The 21,906-nt window shown below is 46.2% G+C and overlaps 1 protein-coding gene across 6 annotated transcripts in view; it reads left to right on the forward strand.

Moving 5' to 3' along the window:
* Positions 1-7,214: 7,214 nt before the first annotated feature.
* The window catches only part of CCDC85A (coiled-coil domain containing 85A), a 200,554-nt gene continuing 185,862 nt past the window's right edge, over positions 7,215-21,906 (forward strand). For all 6 annotated transcript variants that reach the window (XM_015074208.3, XM_027072413.2, XM_027072414.2 and 3 more), the window contains exons 1-2: positions 7,215-7,494; positions 14,131-15,079. In XM_015074208.3, the coding sequence (XP_014929694.2) occupies positions 7,225-7,494; positions 14,131-15,079 (1,219 nt within the window). In that variant the 5' untranslated portion in view covers positions 7,215-7,224. The remainder of the gene's footprint in view (positions 7,495-14,130; positions 15,080-21,906) is intronic.

Here is a 21,906-nt window from a genome sequence, read left to right on the forward strand (position 1 = left end):
CATGTAAAATACCCACTAGATTATCAAGTCTTACGACAAAAAATGCAAGGTATTTCACTAACAATTTTAATGTTAATTACATGTTGAATAACATTTTGAATATATTAGATTAAGTGAAATATATTAAAATTAGTATCACCTGTTTCTTTTTGCTTTGTGCAACTACTAGAAAATTTAAAATTATATCTGTGGCATGCATTTGTGGTTTGTGATATATTTTTCTTGGACAGCGCTCTACACCATCTACAAGAGTAATTCTCAAACGGCTGCCTAGCAGCACCACGTGGGGAGTTTTACAAAACCCCAATAGGCAGGCTGCACCCCAGACTTATTAAATCAGAAATCTCTAGGGAGGGGCCCAGGCATTGGTATGTATTGAACTCCCCAGGTGACTCTAATATGCAGCCAAGGTTGAGAATCTGTGGGGAAGACACCCAGAGGAGGGCTAAGATTGGAAATGGCATTAATGGTCCAGGGACTATCAAATGGATCTATTCATTTTCTTTACAAACAATCGGAAATAGGGGCTCCTGAAGTATCCCCTGCTTTTTGTTTTCCTCCATGAGACACATGCCCCACCGCACCCACAGAAAGCTGTTGGGGGAGGGGACAGAGCAGCCGTTTTCATGACTCAGAACACTCTTGGGATCTCAACACTCTGAGGGTCAGGCTGGCTGGACCTCTCTCCCTTGGGTGCTCTGGCAGTCAAATCAACCTTCCCTTGGCAGTCAGTTTCTGCCGTCGTAGCTGACAGAACAAGATACAGTAAAGGCCAGCAAGCTCCTAAATGTTCGGTTTGTGGGGCTGGACCGAGGCAAAGCACCTTCACAGAGGCTCACAGTGACAGTGTGTTTTGCAGGCATCCATCAGTAATATCTACCACCACCAGAGGCTCCTGTTACTGCTGAGATTCCCAGCTACTTCCCATTTCCACACAATGATTGTGTTCTCTGGATCTGGACTCAAAATTAGATCACCAAGCAAAAATCCAGTGCACTACATTGAGTGTCAAAGTATTCCCTGGGAAATTGGTTCTTCGTGGAGCAAGATGGGATGTTTCAGTAGCTTCCTGTTACCTGACAAAACACAGATTCGAAGAGATAAACCGCAGCCTTGTTCATGCAATACGGTTCCTTATGTCTGGCATCATCAATGAATAAACCCATCACCTGAGAGCATCTTACAGCTATTTGAGGCTAACTCATTAAAACATGATATTATTCTACATTTAGGCAATTTAAAAGAACTTTCTGAACTGCATAGCACTCATGTGACTTCTAAAATAGCATACACTAAACGGTAATTAATATTTTCAAAAGGAAGAGGTCTTATATATGTGATGCAGGTGATGAGGCTTTCCAAACAAGGGGGATAAAAGAATTGAACAAAGGCCTTGAGCAAGCTTGTTTCCCTCCCCCTTCCCTCTTTTACTGAATGCTGACTCTAGGGTGGGAAGTGGGGCTTGTCTTCACGGAGTTTAGGAGCTACTAGGGGGAGAAGACCTCAAAGTAAAGGAGAAAGAGAAAACATTATAAGGTCTATGACTGGAGACAAGACCTCCCTTCTCCTATTTCCCCTTCCTTCTGTTTTCTGGATATATGTATATATATTTATGTATACATGTGTATATATGTATATATATGTATATGCATGTATGTACGTGTATATGTATGTGCGTATCAGGTAACTTACAAAAGTACATAAGGAACAAGATAGAAGAAATTAAGAGGGACAAATTTGGAAGTAAGAAAATGATAGAAGTCAGGCTAGTCAACAAATCATATTCCTTAAGTCTTATCTAAATTGCTGAGGGTGGGCCACCAATTTATATCTGACTTCCCAGCAGCCAATGCAAAGAGAAATGCACACCAATTGCATAATTCACAGTGTCTGTGAGATTGAAACTAATGGGTCCCAAGTAACCCCATAGATTAGGGTACCACATCATAACAAGGCATATGGGATATACGCAGCAATGTCCTCGACAGCATTTCTAATTGCATCAAGAAGTTTCATAGGGTGTGACATAAGTTCATAGGGTTTAGAGAAAGTGAAAAAGAGATTACATTAAATTCTAGCTGGAGCTAAACTATTCTGTTGGTATTGGCTGGGTTAATATGAGCTTTCACCTATAATTTCCTGTAGTTCCATATTCTGTTTTAGGTGCTAGGTTAGAGGTATGCACTGGAGATTATGGGAGTGGAGAGGAATACTGCCTTCTGCCTTTATCAGAGAATGGGCTGATGCCAGGGATCTGGAGGAGATGATGCCAGTAGAAGTATCCAGTGGGAGTTGTCCAGAGGGAAGAGGCATTCCAAGCATGAGAGAATAGCATCAGGGGGCACAGAGGGATGGAGAGTGCTGGTAGGATCTATGGGCAGTTTGGCACTGGTGAAGTCTGAGATATGAGGCAAGGTATGATGGGGGTGGAGGCAAGGTCCAGACTGTGCCCATCTTATGTACTCTACTAAGGAATATGGCTTCATTCTATGGAGAGGTACTGAGATGCCACTGAAGGGATTTAGGTAGGAGAGGTGTATCTGCTAACTATTGCATTAATGCCACATAATGTATCTCATCAAAACCCCATGGCTTAAATAACAGTTATATATTCTTGCACACTGATGCAAGGGTTTGTGATGGGAGGGAGGCTCTACATCAGGGTGCAGGTCTATAAAATGCCTGGGGTGGCACTGGCTGGGGCCCAGACTGAAGGAACAGCAGCTACCCAAAGTTAGTTCTTCTGTCAGTAACCTGTGGAAGTACAGGGTGATGAGGGGACAAACAGAAGGCATACCCCTCAGATACACCCAGATTCCATTAGCAAAGCAAGCCCACGGTCAAGCACAATATCCCTGGGGCGGGAAGATAAACTCTACCTGCTCCGTGGGAGCTACCACAAAGTCACATGTGGTATGAATTACACTGGGAGGCTGTGAAGAACTATGAGCAATGATTCAATCTATGTTAGGGGTGAAGCAAATGGACTTGACTTTGTAGATAGTTTACTTAGGCAGCTGTGTGGAAATCAGGTTCCAGAGAGGTGATACTGGCATCAGGGGGACCAGTGAGAAGGGTCAGGTGAGACCTAGTGAGGCAATAGTGAGTGGTGATGGAACAGAGGTAATTCAAAACAACAGACGAGATAAAGCCATCAGGGCTTAAGGACTTAAGCCATTTAGGGCTGGGTTTTAGATTCCTCCATCTACTGTACCCAGGGTCTACTGCTGAGACTGCAGGCAAAACTGTTTCCATCACATATCTGTTTTCTTATTTCTTATTGAAACAACTCTGATTTTATTTGTGGCATTAATGTGCCTACCTTTAAAAGTGTTTCCTAGTTTCCCTTAGGTGGGAGGTGGTTACATGGCAAGCCCTGGCTATTAAGATATAAATGAGATTCATTGGGTCGTATTACTAGGAAAACGCTTTATTTTTTTTTAATTAATTAATATTTGTTTTTAAAGTTTATTTATTTATTCTGAGAAAGAGAAAGAGTATGCACAAGTAGAGGAGGGGCAGAGAGGAGAGACAATCACGAGCAGGCTCTGTGACAAAAGCACAGAGCCAGATATGGGGCTCAAACTCGAGGCATGAAATCATGACCTGAGCTGAGATCGAGTCAGATGTTTAGCTCACTGAGCCACTCAGGTGCCCTAGGAAAACCTTTTAAGGGAGCACGTGTACTGTTGCCGTTTGCTCATATCTTTGGCCTGCCCCAAATGTAGAAGGATGGCCAGCGATCCAGCAGCCATCTTGTTGCCAGGAGGCAACCATACTAAGGATGGCTGAGCAGAGAGGAGTCTTTTCGATGATATAAGGACACCATACCAACCCTCAACTGAATGTCAGTTATGTGAGAGAAAATAAGTGCCTTCTTTAAGTGACTGTTTTTTGAGTTTTCTGTTTTTAGCAGCCAAGTTCCTGATACCACACATGACATTAACAACATGAAGCAACATTATTCATTCAATTACTATCCTGATTCCATGACCAAAATAAGAAACAATAAAACTTCACCAAGGTGATCTAGCCCAATAGTTAAGTAGCTGCTAGTGCATATACATTTGTGGTGAAATTTTTCTTTGGTTTCTTGCTTCCTTGATCTCTCAACATAGGTCCAGTCACTCCTTTCAGCCATCTAGATCTGCCTTTGAATAGCCGCATAGGTGTTAAATGTCTGAGAGAGTTAGTGGTGAAGGGTGCTGGTTGTTTGATTTTGAAACAGGACTCTTAAAGAACAAACCTGATGGAGGAAAAAAACAAAACAAAACCAAAACCAAAAAAACAAAAAACCACACAGATGTGGTGGGTGGCTCCCATTTCCAGAAGGTGGGCTGCCCAAATTATCAACCAAGTAGCATTTCTGTAGGTAACTTGATAAAGCACTTCATGTACATTATCTTATTAGCTGCCTGAGGCCCAATAAGGTTAGATGATTTGCTCAAGGAGAAGAATTAATCAGTGACAGAGACAGGACTCATATTTTTCTGACTTGCATTTCTTCCTCCTGTGCCAAAAGAAGTCTCAGGACCTATGTTGAGGAAACACTTCTGTGTACATGAGAGAAGGGGAGGGATCAAAGCCAAATTTCAATTGATATAGTCAAACCCAAGGAAGACTTTATGCAAGATTATTGTAATAGGAAAGGGAGACAGGGAGAGAGAGAGAGAGAGAGAGATGGCGCCTGAACTCCACTCCTCTGGCATAAGAGGCAACAAGGGTTTTTCAGCCCTGGGGTGGGCTACTGGGAAAGTACTGGAGGACACTATCAGTGGGCCAGGGAAGGGAAAGTTGAGTTGGTAGGTATGATTAGACCATTGATGTTTGCTGATTGGCGCTTAGTGAAGTTAGGCTTCTCTTCTTTAAGAGAGATGGGGGGGGGGGGGCGCTATTTTCCTTGATTATTACATTTCCCAGGATGGCTCCCAGGTCCTGGAGAAGGACATTCCTGGGTGGTGAAACTGGGAGGTGATTTACATCTCAAAGCAGCAGAGAAATAATTCACAAGGTAAGTGCTATAAGAAAAGGGAGGTCAGGGACCTACATTCTGGAAGAAACAGGTCTAAAGTGTAATCAAGCTAAGGGGAACTTTAAGACCCTCTTCTAGCACCACCTTCCTTTGCTCTGCAGGAAGCTAAATCTCAGAAGTTCCCATGTGATTTTTAAAAGGTGGCAGCTTTATAAAGGAACACACAGTGACCTGTTGGTGGAGGGGCTCAGATTTAAAGCCTCAACCCACCAGGTGGTTATTCCCTCCGCACCCAGGCTTACCAAAGCCCTGTGGGGGTAGTCCCTACGGTTTTCTGGCTCTGTCTCCATCCTGGAGGAGAAAGTATTCATCTAAAATGACATGCCTGGGACCCAATGCATCCACTTCTCAAGGCAAAAACAAAAACAAAAACAAACCCAAACCCAAAACCAAAACCAAAAATCACTTGCTTTCGTTTAGGTTCGATTCCATGCAACAAGAGGGTACAATTGGGGAGTGGGGGTGGGAAGGGGAATTTTGTAGCCCAAAGATTTGACCGGGGGACACAGAATACCCCCTTCTCAAAATTACCATCACAAAAAGCCAAACCAGTAAGAACTGACAGCCCGCTGCAGGAGGAAAATGGAAATCTCCTTGCCAGGCAGTTCGGGCTGCCCTGAGGGGCTGTCCTTTGCTCAGATGGGAGGTGATTGTGCAGACCTTAAAATCCAGGGCTAGGGAAACCGGAGGGGAAGGTATTTTAATTTCCAGTTAAGGCTTTTGTTTTTCAAATAAAACTTTAAAAGATCCAATACCATCCCCTGAAGCTTCTTCACAAAGTAGTGGATTTTCAGAAAAGACAAAGGCCTGGGGTGGGCGTGGGTGGTCCCTAAAGAGCAGTGCCCCAAGCCTTTCTTTCCCCTTTTCAGAGCACTGGGATTTTCTTAAAGCTTCCTTTCCCATCCTACCCATCTCCCACCTTCCCACACCCCCCACCCCCGCTCTTTCTTTTCTTTTCTCTTTTCTCTTCTTTTCTTTTCTTTTCTTTTCTTTTCTTTTCTTTTCTTTTCTTTTCTTTTCTTTTCTTTTCTTTTCTTCCTCCCCCTTCCTTCCTTCCTTCCTTCCTTCCTTCCTTCCTTCCTTCCTTCCTTCCTTCCTTTCTTTCCTCTTGCCATTGACCTCTTCTTCCATTCTCCAAAGTAGAAACAGACGGTTAGGTCCTCCTGTCTCTCTTCCCTGACCTCCAGTCCTTGGAAATACCACGCGTCTCTCATTTTGGCCCCCTGTTGTTTCTCTTGCCTGGTGACAAGCCTGGCGCTCAGGGGGCGGAGGAAGGAGCTCCTTCCACCACATGGTGGCGCGCGCAAGCCTGCCAGAGCCCGGGTGGCACAGCTTCTCACGCGTCTCCCGCATTTCGCCCCACCCGCGCCCCGGCGCTGGAGGAGCCGCGCCCCCGGCCTTCCCCGGCGGGATAGCGGGGAGCGCGCCTCGGGAGCCCGGGAGGCGATCTAGCAGCAGCTCCGTCCGGCCCGCGCGGGAGGTGCGGCTGGCTGCAGATGGCCCCGGCTGCAGGCTTCTCCTGCTGCGGGTCCAGTCTTTACCTCGGCGTGGCTCCGCTCGGCTCTGCAAATCCCAGGCTTTCCCGAGCAGCCTAAGGAGCGGCGGCGGGCGCAGCGAAGGCGGCGAGAGGAGCGCGGCAGGCCAGCCGCGCTGAGCCTTCGGGCAGCAGCGGCGGCGTCGCTCGAGCAACCCAGGAGGCGACGCGGATCCCGGAGCGCCCTAACTCCCCCAGGAGCGCCGTGTAGACGGAGCTGCAGCTGGGCAAGGGGGAGGAAAGTGCGCGCGTGTGTGCGAGAGTGTGGGGGGCGACGGTCTCGAATCCGGGCGGAGGAGAGGGCAGGGGAGTCGGGGCGCGGTCCCTCGGCGTCCCCGCCGCTCGCCGAGGTTTTCCTGCGGCGGCGCCCGCTCCCCGGCGCCCCTCACCATGGACTTGCGCCGAGTTGGGACGCGCCTCGGCAGCAGAGCGCGGGTGACTGCCCGGCCCTGGGGGTGCGCGGGCGCGCGCGCCGGGATGGCGAGGTAGGATGGCCGCTCAGCGCGACCCCTGCCGCCCCAACCCAGCGGCCGCCGGGCGGTGCAGCTGACTCGCCGGAGCGCACAGGGGTGTGGGCGGAGGCGGCCCCGCCGCGCCCGCGCCTTCGGGAGTCGCTTTGCCTCTTCCACCCACTCGCACCTGCCACCGCGCGGATACCATGTCGAAGGCGGCCGGAGGCACAGGGGCGACGACGGCGGCGGCGGAAAGTTGTCCCCCAGCCTCTGCGGGCCCGTCCGCCGCCGCCGCCGTGGAGGACCTGTCCAAAGTGTCGGACGAGGAGCTGCTGCAGTGGAGCAAGGAGGAGCTGATCCGCAGCCTGCGGCGCGCCGAGGCCGAGAAGGTGAGCGCAATGCTGGACCACAGCAACCTCATCCGCGAGGTGAACCGTCGCCTGCAGCTGCACCTCGGCGAGATCCGCGGGCTCAAGGTGAGCGCGGGGCCGGGCAGGGAGCGGGGCGCCCCGGGGAGGTGGGTCCAGGCAAACTTTCCCTCCCTCCGTCAACAGGTGATCCTCCCCATTCTTCTGGTCAGCACCCCCTGCTCCCCATCCCCAGCCCTTTGGAAACTTTTCCAAACTTTGGAAGCGATTGGTCTCCCCTTCCCTATATAGGGCGAGCCAGTGTCGAGCTCCCACTTGACCTCTGTGGCAGGAGTGGGCGCCGAGGATGCTGAAAAGTAGGGAGGGAGGTGATGGGCATGCAGAACCTTTGTTTTCCTAGGAAGCCTGGAAAATCAGTGGTTTGGGGAGCCGGGTCACAGTAGGCAAGGGAAAAGGTGAGCGAGGGAGCGAGCCCAGGGCATCTTTGTCCTTGGGAGTCAGCGGTACGGATGCTCAGGAACCACGACTTCTCCAGCAGATGAGGAAAGGGCGCCAATGCTGGGGAGGACTGGCGGGGTGCCTGGGGAAAAGTCGCAGGCGCCACCTTCGGAGCTGGCGTGTGTCATCCAGTGCAGAGGAGCTTAAGCTCTGTCTTCTCATTTTCTACCTGCTCCGGTGCTTTCCTTCCTCTCAGTTTAGATGGCGTCATCCGGGGTCCTGTCCCCCACCCCCGCCCCCGACTTTGATTATAATTTCATCCAGCATTGAAGGGGACAAGGGGATTTGAAAGGTACCACCCCAAGTGTCAGCCAATGGTGTTTTCTTTTTGAAGTAGCCTTCCCTCTTTGCTATTAGAAACAAAATAAATAAATAAATAAAAAAGCAAGAAAAGAACACCAAAACCCCACCAACTTCTTTTCTCCTTGGAGAGCTCTGAGTGTGACAGCAGTGTGCTGGCCAGCCTGGCTGCGGGAGACCCTTGGCCGGGATCCGCCCTGCCAGGGAGCACCGCAAACTTCCTCTCCTCGATGCTTGCACTGGTGCCTCCTGGTATTCCTTCCTCTCATTGTTCAGCTTTTGTTTATAGGAAGCCTGACACAAACGAAAACACTACAGGGACGTCAGGGAGAAAATTCCTGCAGGCACATGCTGTTCTTGTCCCCTTTCCACTCCCACCCCACTTCTCGGGCAGTAGACACTTCCCTAATTACCTCAGGGCTCCAGCTCTGGGATTCTGGGGCCAAAAGGAGTGCAGGGGGCCGATCCCAGATGCTTACCTGGGTGCTGGGCCCGGTGCAGGTGGAGATGGCCTTCTTCCTGGGCCCCAAGTCACTGTCCTATATCCCTAGAGTGGGTGCAGTTAGGAAAATCCCACAGTCAGAAAAATCCCAAGGCTTACACTCTCCTTTGGTTTAATTCATTACTAATGGAGTATTTATTAAGCACCAGACCACACTCTTGGGGGATTAGATGCAGGCTAGCGTAGTGGGAATATCATCTCAGAGGTGGGTGTGCATCCAGAATCCTCATCTGCCAGGACGGTGAGCTTGAGTAGTTAATTTATCAGAACCTCGTTTTATTCATCAATAAAATGCAAGTGATAATAACCATTTCCTAGGGGGTTGTGACAATACGTTATGATGATGTAGGGGAAGTTTTACTGGACTTGACTACAAAAATGGTAGATACTGTCATCAGGAAAGGGCGTGTAAATGTGTAGCCGTGCATCTCCAGGGTTGGGTTTCTTAGGCAAAGCTGGACAAAGGTATAGTTCATAACTCTCCAATTGAATCTTATTCCATGGTTTGAACTATAATGTAACTTGGAAGCGTTTTTAACTAAGTAATTAATCAATTAATTTCCTAAAGATTTGAATAGTATGGAGCATTGACATAATAACTCAGAAATACTTGTAGGTTCTTTTGGGTTGTATGGATTGCCTGTGTGTGTGTGTGTGTGTGTGTGTGTGTGTGTGTGTGTGTTGGGGGGTGTGCTATGTGTGAGTGGTGGGGGATCCTGGTTTTCATTCTAGTAGCCTCATTTAGAAAAATACCTATTAGGCCAGTTAAAGGCAGTTTCATCCCACCCTCCTGGTGGTCTAGATTCATGACCTGGCTTAAAAAGGCTTTCCTGTCCATCTCCTTATCAAGTTCAGAGAGATGGGGCTGGTTACTTTCTGAACATCCCTGACACCCTAGTGATCCATTAATGTGGTTGCCCGAGTAAATGATATGTGCACTCATTTATTTCAGCTTAACTAGAAGGAAGGATTTTTGGTTTTGTTTTGGCTCTGATGGTTTGGGATTCTCAGTTGAGGACTGTAAATTTAGGGTAATTAAGGCCACAACACTTCTTTTTTTTTATGCTCCTATCTGTGATCCGCTTTTGCAATTGCATCTAAATATTTTCAAGGCTACTAGATGATACTGCAGCTATAGACATAGGGAGATGCGAGCACTCATTCTTTTCCTTTGAGGGGCATGAGACTGGGTCCAACCAAGCACTGGCTGACTTGTTTGTGTTTAAACATTTAAGAGGCAGAGCGGGATGGGGCAGCGGAAGGATGAAGGATTTGGAGTCTGACATCTTGGGCACCTGTTAACTTCTCCGAACCTCAGTTTTCTCATCTGCTAAATGGGGATGTTAACTCCACAAAAGGTTTGTCAAGGATTAAATGATACATAGATGAGGTTAAATAGCTTTCTCAAGGTCACATAGATATAAAATGTTTAAAATAGGCTGGCTTTCTTTTCTTTGGGCGAGTTGACATTATGTAGTTAGAGCATGTGATCCTGAAAGGGGTGAAGAAAGGAGATTTTGGTTCTCATGTTATAAGGAATTGGATTCTGAGAACCATATCTATGCACTGCTGTGCACATACCAACACTCAGCTTGCTCTGACTTGGGGTTTCAGGGGACAGGGGGCAGATCTGGGGGCACTGAATCTGTAGATTTGTTATCTGCATCACATAAATGTTCCTCTTTGCTCCCCAACGTACCAATCCCCCTCCCTGTAATGAAGAAAAATAACAGATTAGAACAATTCTTTCACCAAAGATATAGTATTTGAGAGTCTTATGTTTGAAACTTTGCGTGCTATGCCGTAAGGTGGGTTTAATCTTTTAAAAGTCCACTTTAGACAGATGGATAACATCTTGTGGCCAGTGGCAATGTTAAAAGGACACTTCGTGTTTTGAAAAAGAAAGCCCAGATCTTAATGTGGCAGATTTGAAGAAGCTGGCTTATAAGATTATTATCGAATTGGTTGCTTAGCTGTTCCACAGAAGGAAAAGGAAATAGCTCAAAATTGTATTCCCAAGACTATTATTTACTCTTGGAAGAAGGAGTGCTGATAAAGAAAATGAAATGGGCCAATACCCCTTCTACCCCAACTGGAATTCTGGGCAGTATATGCCATACTCCATTTGGAAAGGCATTAACTCCATGAAGCTCGTGGTAACATAGGTCCTGTTTATTTCCCAGTTCTGGAGAAATCAGGAGTAGTTGTGTGTAGTCAAAAGGAAATATTTGCAGTTGGAAGTTCATTTGGAAATGGAAAAGAACATGGCTTGAACTTCCTATGAAATGCCAGGATTCAACTAAATGTAGAATAATTTTTGAAGCTTAGAAAGATTAATTTTTTAGTGTTCTTTTCTCTGAATATCCACAGCTTCTGATTTCCCTTAAAGCATCAGTGCCAACAGATCATTTATTCCCTTGAAACCGTGGACTCCAACCTCTCAGGGGCTTACTGAAACAAGAGTAAGAAATCCTTTCTCAGTAGCTGGGGCTATATCCTGTTTTGGCCACTGACCTAGGGCTTTAAAAGGTTGGTCAGTCCATAAACATATATTGTTTCCTGTACGCAAGGCACCATGCCAGGCACGTCAACTACACACACAAAAAAGACTTTGGAATGGACTCTGTCCCCCCAGAAGCTAAGACATCTACATTTGAAGAAAAAAACGATGATGCCCAGTAAGTTCTCCAGCTAGTGTCTTACAGGCAGTAAGCAGTGGGTGGGAAAGTTACTTCGTTCATTCATGTATGCCTGTTGCTGCTGCAAGCAGTGGCTGTTCTAGTGCTAGGGGAGACTTGTCAGAGGAATCTCTTCTCTTAGGCAAGTTCATATGTGGAGAAGTTAGATATAATCAGGGTTCATAATTAGCTGATGTAGGTGGAGCTAAAGGTGGAAAGGTGAGAGGAAGCCTTCCCGGCTTGGCCAAAGGGTTTATTCATTTTCCTGGTGAAGGGGAAGTGCTGGGCTGCCGCAGGAGAGACATAACATTAAGGGGGTGATTTTGAAGAGCAGTCTGGCCAAGGAGAGCTTGGATCCGGTGGGCGAGGAAAGCTCGAGGATGGGGCGGACCAAGGCAGGGAGGCCAGATGGAGGTGTTTGGAAACGGCCAGGCCTGAGGTTGGAAAGTGGCAGTGAGAAGCGAAAGAATAGATGGGCATCAGAAACATGGAGATGGAGTAGTCAGGATGCCAAGAGTTAGAATCAGAGTTGGAACCACGCTGCACAAGATCCTCTTCTTCCTCAGGCTTTGAAAATGACTCCCATCTTAGACCTCGAGACTGTTAGGAGGTGCAGGGTGTGGTTGTTTTATAGTTTATTTTCTCACAAGTAGCAGGCGAGCTGTTGGAGCGAATCTGAGTTTAAGGGGATTGAGTGTCCACTCTGAGTGCCTCTAGTTCTGGGTTGGATGACCAAGTCACAAGACCAGGGGTCTTCCGGCTTTGTAAAGCAGGGGAGATCTTAGGTAGCAGCCCCGTAACTGCCCCTGGTCCATCACCACCAAATCAATAAGTGTAATAAGTGCCACAGAGGTGAAATCGAAGAGGTGATGGTAATGTACAAGGTGACCTCCTTTAGATAGGGGGGTTGTGGTCAGGGACGGCTTCTTTGGGGAAGTGACTTATGAAGTGAGACCTTTAGGTTGTACAGAAGGTTAGGGGAGTACATTCCAAGTGAAAGAGGGGAAGGGCTTGTTCCTTGGGCCCTGAAACCGGGCCATTGTTGGTGTGGCTCAGTGCGTGATGTGGGGGTGGGGGGTAGGTCTCACCCCCTCCGCTGCTGCCATGTGTGCAAGCCGCTATCGTCTCCCTCTACCCGGACTAGCCTGGTGGCCTCCTCGTGATCTCTCCTGGCTTTTACCTTATCTTGTTTCCCTTTCTTCTATCTACCGCCCACCTCCATCAGTCTGTTTTCCGTACTGAACTACGGTGGTTCTTTACAAAATGAACGCTATCCTCACTCCTATCCTCAGGTCTCCAACAATCCAGAGTCCTCGTGGCTGCCAAGGCCCAGCATTACCCAGCCGCAATACTCACCCCCTTGGGCCTCATCTCTCCCACCTCCTCTCCCAGCTCTGCCCCCTCGCTCCCTGTGCTGTAGGAACACTGGCCTCACTGTGACGTCAGCCACATGTGTCTCAGGGCAAATACTTGCCCTTCTCTCTGCCTGGGATCATTTTCCCTCAAACATTTGCTCCATCATTTCACCCAGGTCTTTGCTCAAATGTTCTCCTTTGTCGGTGAGGTGCCTTCTCTTAAAGAATAGTATTCTTTAGCCTAGTTTAGTTTTCTGCCCAGCACTTACAACGACATGGTATTGTGCTCTATACTGGCCTTTTGCCAGTTTTTCCCACCAGAATGAAATCTGACATTTGACATCCACCATAGGATGTCAAAGTCTTTGCAGCGGCCACTGATACGTCCCTGGCACCTGGACTGATACCTGGCACATAATAGATGCTTACTAGACACTTGTGACTGAATGAGTGGACCACCATTTTTGCAGGAGAAATAGACCGGGTTAAGAGGATTGGGAGTCTTGGGAGACTTGGATTTTGCACTTTATCCTAAGGGCAGTGAGGTGCTTTTAAGCATGTTATGTATGGGAGTGACAAGATGAGCGAAATGTCAGAGGTAAGGTCCAAAAGACCCGTTTAGCTCAGAAGTGAAAGGTGAGGGAGAAGGAGAAGCTGGCATGACCACAGGTTCTTAGAAAGGGCAGCAGGATGGGTGGAGGTGGCATTTGCTGAGAGGTGCAATTTGGGGAGGAGAGCTTGGCTATGACACAAGAGCTTGCTGTTGCTTGTGTTTCATGTGGAATGCCTGGGAGACATGCAGTGGGTACAGGAAGTAGGGCTTGGGGGTGCAGGATGGAAATGCCACTAGAGGGCAATTGTGCTGGTCCCCTGAGGGAATGGGGCCATTCCTCCCATGTCAAGGGCTGAACACCAGGCAGTGCATATTTGTGCTGATGGAAGGCCTGTTGCCTCAGAGCTTTTAAGCATTTCACCGGTCACAGCAGCCATTTTCTTCCTTGACGGCAGTATAGGGGGTCCTTGGTTTTTACTAGTTTCTTGTTAATTAACTGACTGCTCCCTAAATACTGACGGGATGGCCTTGGGCAAGTGAAGCTTAGTGAGGGCCAGTCGCCCCCTCTGTAAAAGAACCATAATAATCATTATCGCCCCAAGTGTTTGGTGAAAATTTGATGACAGGATGCAAGTAACCATTGGGTAGGGGGCATAACCCATGCCCGTTATTGTTATTGTTATTGTTATTGTTATTGTTATTATGCAAGGCTACAGGTCATCAGCTTCCTCTCCTCTTCTCACCTCCTCCCCTAACATCACAGAGAATCCGCCAATTCCAGCCTCCCTCCCTGCAGGTCTGAGCCTGATGATGCCTCAGATGTGCACCTCCCTTGAATGGTTGTGTCTCTCTCTTCAGGATATCAACCAGAAGCTCCAGGAGGACAACCAGGAGCTGAGAGACCTCTGCTGTTTCCTGGACGATGACCGGCAGAAAGGCAAAAGGGTGTCCCGGGAGTGGCAGAGACTGGGCCGCTACACGGCTGGGGTGATGCACAAGGAAGTGGCCTTATACCTGCAGAAGCTGAAGGAGCTGGAGGTGAAGCAGGAGGAGGTGGTGAAGGAGAACATGGAGCTCAAAGAGCTCTGCGTGCTGCTGGACGAGGAAAAGGGCGCGGGCTGCGCGGGCAGCCGCTGCTCCATCGACAGCCAGGCCAGCCTGTGCCAGCTCACCGCCTCCACGGCGCCCTACGTGCGGGATGTGGGCGACGGCAGCAGCACCTCCAGCACCGGCAGCACCGACAGCCCCGACCACCACAAGCAGCACGCGAGCAGCGGCAGCCCGGAGCACCTGCAGAAGCCCCGGGGCGAGGGCAGCCCAGAGCACTCCAAGCACAGGAGCACCAGCCCCGAGCATCTCCAGAAACCCAGAGCCTCCGGCACCGCGGATCACCCAAAAGCACTCAAAGGACCCAGCCCCGAGCACCACAAACCCTTGTGCAAGGGCAGCCCCGAACAGCAAAGGCACCCACACCCCGGGAGCAGCCCTGAGACGCTGCCCAAGCATGTGCTGAGCGGGAGCCCAGAACACTTTCAGAAGCACAGGCCTGGGGGCAGCCCTGAACATGCCAGGCACAGCGGAGGGAGCCCCGAGCATCTTCAGAAACACGCCCTCGGTGGGAGCCTGGAGCATCTACCCAGACCCAGGGGCACCAGCCCCGAGCACCTCAAACAGCATTATGGGGGGAGCCCTGATCACAAACATGTGGGCGGAGGCAGCGGCGGAGGCAGCAGGGAGGGCACCCTCCGAAGGCAGGCGCAGGAGGACGTGTCACCCCATCACCGGAGTGTCTACAGTGGCATGAACGGTGGGTCAGTACGTGCCGGGGAGCTGCCTTGGCTGGGACAGCTCAGTAGAGAGTTATGAACCGTCAAGGGCTTTCCAGCCACATTAGGAAGTGCAGGCGCTGGACGGGGATGGGCTGGGGAGAGGAGTCTCGCTGTCTTTCTTCCCTTCCATTTGTTGTAGTTTGTACAGTTATCAGTCAAATAAGCCTGGAGAAGAACAGAGGATGAGGAGTTAGGGGAAGGAGAGGAATGATAATTCCATGGGACCCTGAGTGGTCAGGAGATGTGTGCCTATTGAAGATAAACAGAGAACCAAGCTAAAGTTCTTCCATCTTAAACTTGAATGTTTTTCTAGTTGTGTGCAGTTTCCTGCTGGGGTTCTCATCCAGCCGCTGACCCAGAGTGGTTTTGAATCCCCGTTAACAGCTTATGTGCATAAAGAAATGAGTATTTATTATGAAAAACAATAACATTGAAAAAGAAATACGGTGTCCCCAAACAGGCTTGGGGCCATGTTTTCTGAATGCCTATAGATCTTACTTTACCTGGAGAATTTTTTTCCTGTTGGTTGCATGAGAAACACATCAAATGATTTCCCTCCATGCTCTAAAATCTCTAAAATCCCCGCCAGACTCCCCTAAACGTACTTTGAATAGCATGCTCTTTTACACTGTGAGGTGGCCTCCCCAATTTTTTAAACGTTCCTCTTTAAAAGGTACTGATGTATTTAGACTCTCCTTTGGTTTTCAAAGCGTAACATCCACTGCATTTGCAGAGGTGGCTCTAAACCTGACCCTAAACCTTTTTGGAAGAGGTTTCATTTTCTGCATCTTGGTTCTAGAATCACTTTGAATTCCAGAGAGGAAAAAAAGTCGTTTCTGAAAACAAACACACAAACAAATAAAACCAAAATGCCCTCCCAATCCTTTTATGTTACTTATGGTTGAGGTAGAACTAAAATGTTTGGTTTTATAAACTGTGGGGTTTTTTTCATCCAAAATACCTGAGGTTTTTTGCTTTATTTGAAAGCTGCTACAGAGTCTCCGTGCAGTGAGCTCTGAGCAGTGGTGGACGTGGCCAATTCTAGCAGTGACATGAAGGGGTAAATTTTCAATACTGTACCTGGGGATTTACCTGTTGGATCCCATTTTATCCTAATCCTTTTCTCCTAGTGCTGAAAATTGAGTCCTGAAGCTTGGCTTCTAATGCATCCAGTGTTCTTTTAAGTGCAAATGGAATGGAAAGCGTGGGGAAGATGAAATGCTGCTGCTTTCTGGGTTGGGTTGTAAGGTGGAAGCTGGGAGAAGCCACCTCTGGGTGCTGAGGCCTCCTGGCTGGCTGGCCAGGGCTCTTACTCTGTAAGTTGCTCCTTCCCCTCGCTCTTTCCAGGACCGACCCAGATGCTGCCCTGATTGCTGTGGGCAGCCTTGGCTGTGCACTTCTCACAAGAGATGAAAGTCATTTAAAAAGATTTCTTAGTTGTGTTACCGTGGTGAGGTAACACAATGGTGGCTCAATGGTGAGCCATTGGCCAGGAAGCTTGTCTTCAGGGAGTAATGGGTTAATGGGAAGGTCAAGTTAATGGCTTTTCCATTTCTCAATTACTTTTTAATGAGCATGAGAAGTAAACATGTGCACTATTTTAGGGAAACTCTGTATCTTGACCCTCCCCCCCCCCCAAATTACTTGGAGGCAGGTAGTTCACTTAGGAAACAATTCTTTTCTTTCCCAGTGTGCTCTTTTAAATAAAGAACTCTAGTTTAATGAAGGCACGATTTAACTCACAAGAAGAGGTTTCAGGTGCAATTTTTAAGCAATGCCTTGCATAAAGTAAGGTATATTTCTAGATGTGGATGACATCACACCATGGTTTATTATTGCCCGGATTCAGATAAACTTCATGGTCCGGCAAATGATTTTTAATATTTAACCATTTTATTTAGTTAAAAATTTGATGTGACATAGATGCAGTATTTAGAGTAACACTGTATTTAATTCTTATGTTTACTTCAGGTTTTCTCATTCTTATGTGAGTTATCTTCTGACAATTGATATCCTTACCAAAGTATATTTGTAGTGCATTTGCAGTGCATTTTTATTTCAATAATTAGTTGGAAAATAAGTGGCACATCGAGATGTTTATGGATCGTCAGCCTATAAACTTGGGCATTGGTAGCTTGAATTTATCCTGCTGTTACAAATTAATTTTTGATATGGATGGTAAGACATGACTTTTCATATTCTTAATCCCTGCACACTTTGGTTGAATCATTGGCATAGAAACAAGTAGGAACCATTCACAAGGTAAATCCCAAATTGCAGATCTGCTGAGTCATTTATAGAGTCATTCTGTTTGGAGTTGGTGTGAGATAATGAGTGTTTTGAGTGAGCACTTGTGATGAGGTTCTGGGGTGGTGGGGAGTTCCCCAGCCAAGGGCCAAGAAAGAATTCTTGAAGACATCTTTGGTGCAAAAAGGGGATTTTATTAAAGCACAGGGACAGGGCCCGTGGGCAAGAAAGAGCTGCACTGGAGTTGTGAAGAGTGACTGGTTATTATACTATGGAGCTGGAGACGGAAAGGCAAATGGAAAATTTCCAAAGAGCTATTCGTATGCTAAAGAAGACTCAAGGATACTGGAGGCCTAGCTATTGTCAAGCTAAGGTTGTTTTTCCCTCTAGCAAAACATTAACATTAAGACAGTAGGGAGTTCCTGGAGCAATGTTCTACTCTATATTTGCCTCAAGTATTTGCTGCAGGTTATAGAGAAATATAATTTTACCTGCCATTTTCTTCTTGCCTTTGTTCCCCAAATCACTATGGAAAGGTGATGTGGGGGCTCCTGGAAACTGAGTCTACAGGTTTCTGGAGATTAGGCTATTGATAAGATTGCCTTTTTTCTTGTAATTTACTAAGATATTTGTAAACTGATGGAGACCCATGTCCTGCATGACTGTGATCTTTATCAGTTAACCATTTGTTTTCTTTCCTTTCCTTTGTTCTTGGGCAGCCAGGACTGCCTGAGGAATATCACACATATGCCACCTGGGGGGAGGGATGTGCTAACTTGCACTCTGCCTTCAGCCTGCATTATGCTTCTTTATCATTTGCATGTTTTTGAAGAAAAAGTAGTAGGTGAAAGCAGGTGGGAAGTGTGTCTTCATTATGGCAGAATGCAACCGAAATGAAACGTAATGCAGAATATTGTCCTACTTGTAACCTTCCCTCCAAAAGACACACATACACATGCTAATGGAACATCAGTGAAAACAATTACTGTACTGTTTCATTTAACAGTGCCTTGGACATCTTTACATCTTATGACAAACTCAGTGAACCCAGTAGTTGATGAACTTGGTATCCAAGAGGTTCCTTTGGTTAAGACAATTAATTTAAATTCCAACTGGATACAAAAATGAATTTTGGGGATTTTTCCTCTCTTAAAAATATCCAAGACTATATAGCCGTGTTTAAATTAGATGATTGAAAAACAACAAAAGCAAAGACAAAACAAAAAAATACCTCATGAATGCATTTACTTTTTTAGAAGTTCTTTATTCAACTGTTTCTTTTCAATTTGCAGAGAATTCCATGCACAGAGGAAGTAGATTCAACACGATTACATGTAAACATTAAGGCATTTGTCTATTCATTTTGGTTATTTGCTGTGTACCAAATTTCTAATTAAAGTAATTGTAGAGCCACTTTTATCTAGAGCTGTACACACATGGATAGCCTTCTTGCGAATGGGGGCGTTCACTTCCCTGATCCCATTGAAATCCAAGGTTGGGTCAAACTTTCTTAGGTGAAAATGTTCCCTTCCACAATGAAACCAAATGGTTTTGCTTCCAGTTATCAGCTGGCAGATCTTTGCTTTTGAATAGGTAGCTTCTTGGCCTAAGTCATGGTTGTTGTGGATGATTCAGGGTCCTTCCAGCAATAGCTGTTTGTTGTTGACTTTCCAGGCAAAGATGATTCTGATGGTCAGAAGCCCATACAAGTAGTTCACCTCTTGGGCATTATGAATCCAGCTGAAAAAGTAATAAAGGTAGTTTTATTTTAATTCTAGGGGCACGTATTGCTGGTTATCACCAACTGAGAAGGAATGAAGAATCGGTCCTCTGTTGTTTACTGTCTTCTAAAAAAATTGCATAATTATCCTGGTGGGTCTTGTTTACTTTGTGGTCTTAGGGCACATTTCAGTGAACAGTACTCATGCTCTCCTTCAACAACAGCCTGGTCAATGAGAGCACCCCCAAGGAAACTGTTCATTTGTGTTGGGCAGGGTCCATTTAGAATTACCCTCAGCCTTGCTGGATGGAGAGTCAGGGTTGTGGTCTCCCTCCTGAAACCTTCTTAAGGGCATCCTAACTTCTTTTGTAAGGATATCTCTAGAGAGAGAGAGCAGACTATTTCTCCCTGTTTCTCCACCAGTTCTTTCTCTAGAGCAGGGCTTCTCAACAGCGATACCATTCACATTGGGACCCCGGATCATTCCTTGTTGCAGTGGGCTGTCTTCTGTATTTCAGGAGGTTTAGCAGCCTTCTGGGCTCTACCCACAAGCATCCCCCTGTCATGACAGTCAAAGAAGTCTCCAGACCCCAGGGGATAGGGAGTCAGTCAAATTGCCCCTGATTCAAAACCACTCCTTCAGAGAAAGCAGTGTTTTTCAATCTAGCTGCAGATTACAATCACTGTGGTAGCTTTGCAAAATTACCAGTGCATGGGCCCCACTTCCACATGCATATTGAATTGGTCTGCCCTGTGTCTGGGTACATTGCAAGAAGAGCTTCTCAGGTGATTCTAATGAGTAGACCAGGTGAAAACCATTGCCTTGGGCGAGTGTGTGTTGTATAAGAGGGGTGTGTGAGTGTGAGTGTGGGAGTCAAAGTGAGAATGAGAGAGAGTGAGAGAAGTGATGAAGAGCTCAAGCTTTTTGGGAATAAGAAAGTTAACATCTTTCCTTCCTTTGTTGAATTCGGGGATTGAGAAGGACTGACCCCAGCCGGTTCTGTAAAACTTCATCCCCCCCCACTCTCAAGGTTCTCAGGTATGGTTGGGGTATGGGTTGAAAATTTGTGGTTCTGGTGGATGAGATTATTAGGTTAGTTCGGGGAAACTCTGGCATCTGAGTAGTTCAGAACCACTTTTTAAAGCCTTCACATCCAAACTGAAAGAGAAGCACATGGATTTCTAACCCTTGTATAGTGGAAGCCGATGGTGCATGTAGATCACGCAATGCCTGCAGTGCTAATGAATATTTCCCACCGAGACTGCTGCATTTCACATCTCCTAGCTCATAAGTTTTACTCTGAGTTTTCAGATTTCTCCTTATTCTCTGTTGAGGTTATTAATGAGCAAACGAAAAACGCTGATAACACAGAATGACCTTGTCTATGAGGGGTAAGATAACCTGTGTGTGGAAGAGGACAGCAGGAATCCTCTGAAGCAAGGTTGTCTGTAAATTAAGTAGTGGTGCACTATGGCATGAGTAATTGCTCTCATAAATCTTTTATTTTGCTTAGAAAAAGAACATCATTTATGAATGAATTTGGACAATAGAAATTGTCTCTTGGGAGAAAAATTTCAACAGTTACAGAATACCAACAACGGATTTAAATTTAGCATCTCTGAATGTATTTTCTATTGTGTGAACTAGCATGTAGGCGGATAAAGGAGTGGATGAGGTTTTTTGATCTTTAAGCTTTAGGTATGGTAATTTGGTAGCCTCATACACATTTCGATAAGACAATAGTTTAAGAAGTTTTGAAAAATAGAATCAATTATCGTACTATACTTGTGTGTGCAAAGCTTAGTGCATTTTTCATGAGAATACGTTTTGATTTAGTGACAGAGAAAGCTTGGTTTTGGAAATCTAGTTTAAGAAATTGCTGAGAGGCAGGTTATTATTGGAAAACCTAGAAAGGTATTTTCTAGTAGAATTTAAGGTTTTTAACTCCATTGGCAATAATAAAGTCATAGAAGTTCTTTAGATCTAGGGGACCATTTTTCTTTCCACAAAGGAGATTATCTGTGTATATATTTATATTAATAAGTAAATTTGTATGTGAACCGTGCCAAACATTCAGTTTGCTTCTGTTTAGCCAAACCAGTGTTCAAATACACCTGGCATCTAGTCATGTAAGCCAGTTGCTGCTATGAGCTGATTATAGTTATGTTCTTTAGACCCAATTGAAGTCAACTGAATGTGTTTTTGGTTCATTGCAAGAAGATAAAACTGCAAAAAAAAATCATTGAATTAGTGATGCATTTATCTTTTTAATTGAAATAATTTTTAAAAAGCATGAAAAAGTGAAATGTCAGGGTGAGTATTCCATTTCACCGGATAACTTTTCAAAGGTTTCAAATGAGTACAAATACAGTGATTTTTCTATAAGGCTATATACATCTACTCACAGCAACGATAGATGGTTCTGGAGGCATTGATGTAGTGATCTTAGTCAAACTCCACTGGTTGGAAAAAGGAATGTGAAGATAAACTTTGCCAGAGTTTTAAAAATAACAAAGTTTGTGTAGCCCTATTGGGTCAGTGTATATTTGATAGAGTAAGTTTTCAAGACAAATTTATTACCTTAAGGTCTAAAATCTTCATAAATGTTAGCCACTTCTGATGCTTAGAGGCATCAGACTCTTCTGGTAGGTAGAAGTGGGAGTTCTTACATCAGATGCCCACCCCCCATGACTATTATTTTCTTGCTCAATATTTACTTGTAAATAATGGATTTTCAGTCACATAAAGTACCAGCAGAAGTCCTTGCTGCCGTTCGCTGGCCCGACTTGAACTTCTTTTCTCACTGCTGTTTCTAAGTTTTGTTCTCTCTCTAATGG

This window comes from Acinonyx jubatus, chromosome A3 (genome assembly GCF_027475565.1).
Source record: "Acinonyx jubatus isolate Ajub_Pintada_27869175 chromosome A3, VMU_Ajub_asm_v1.0, whole genome shotgun sequence".
Lineage (NCBI taxonomy): Eukaryota > Metazoa > Chordata > Mammalia > Carnivora > Felidae > Acinonyx > Acinonyx jubatus.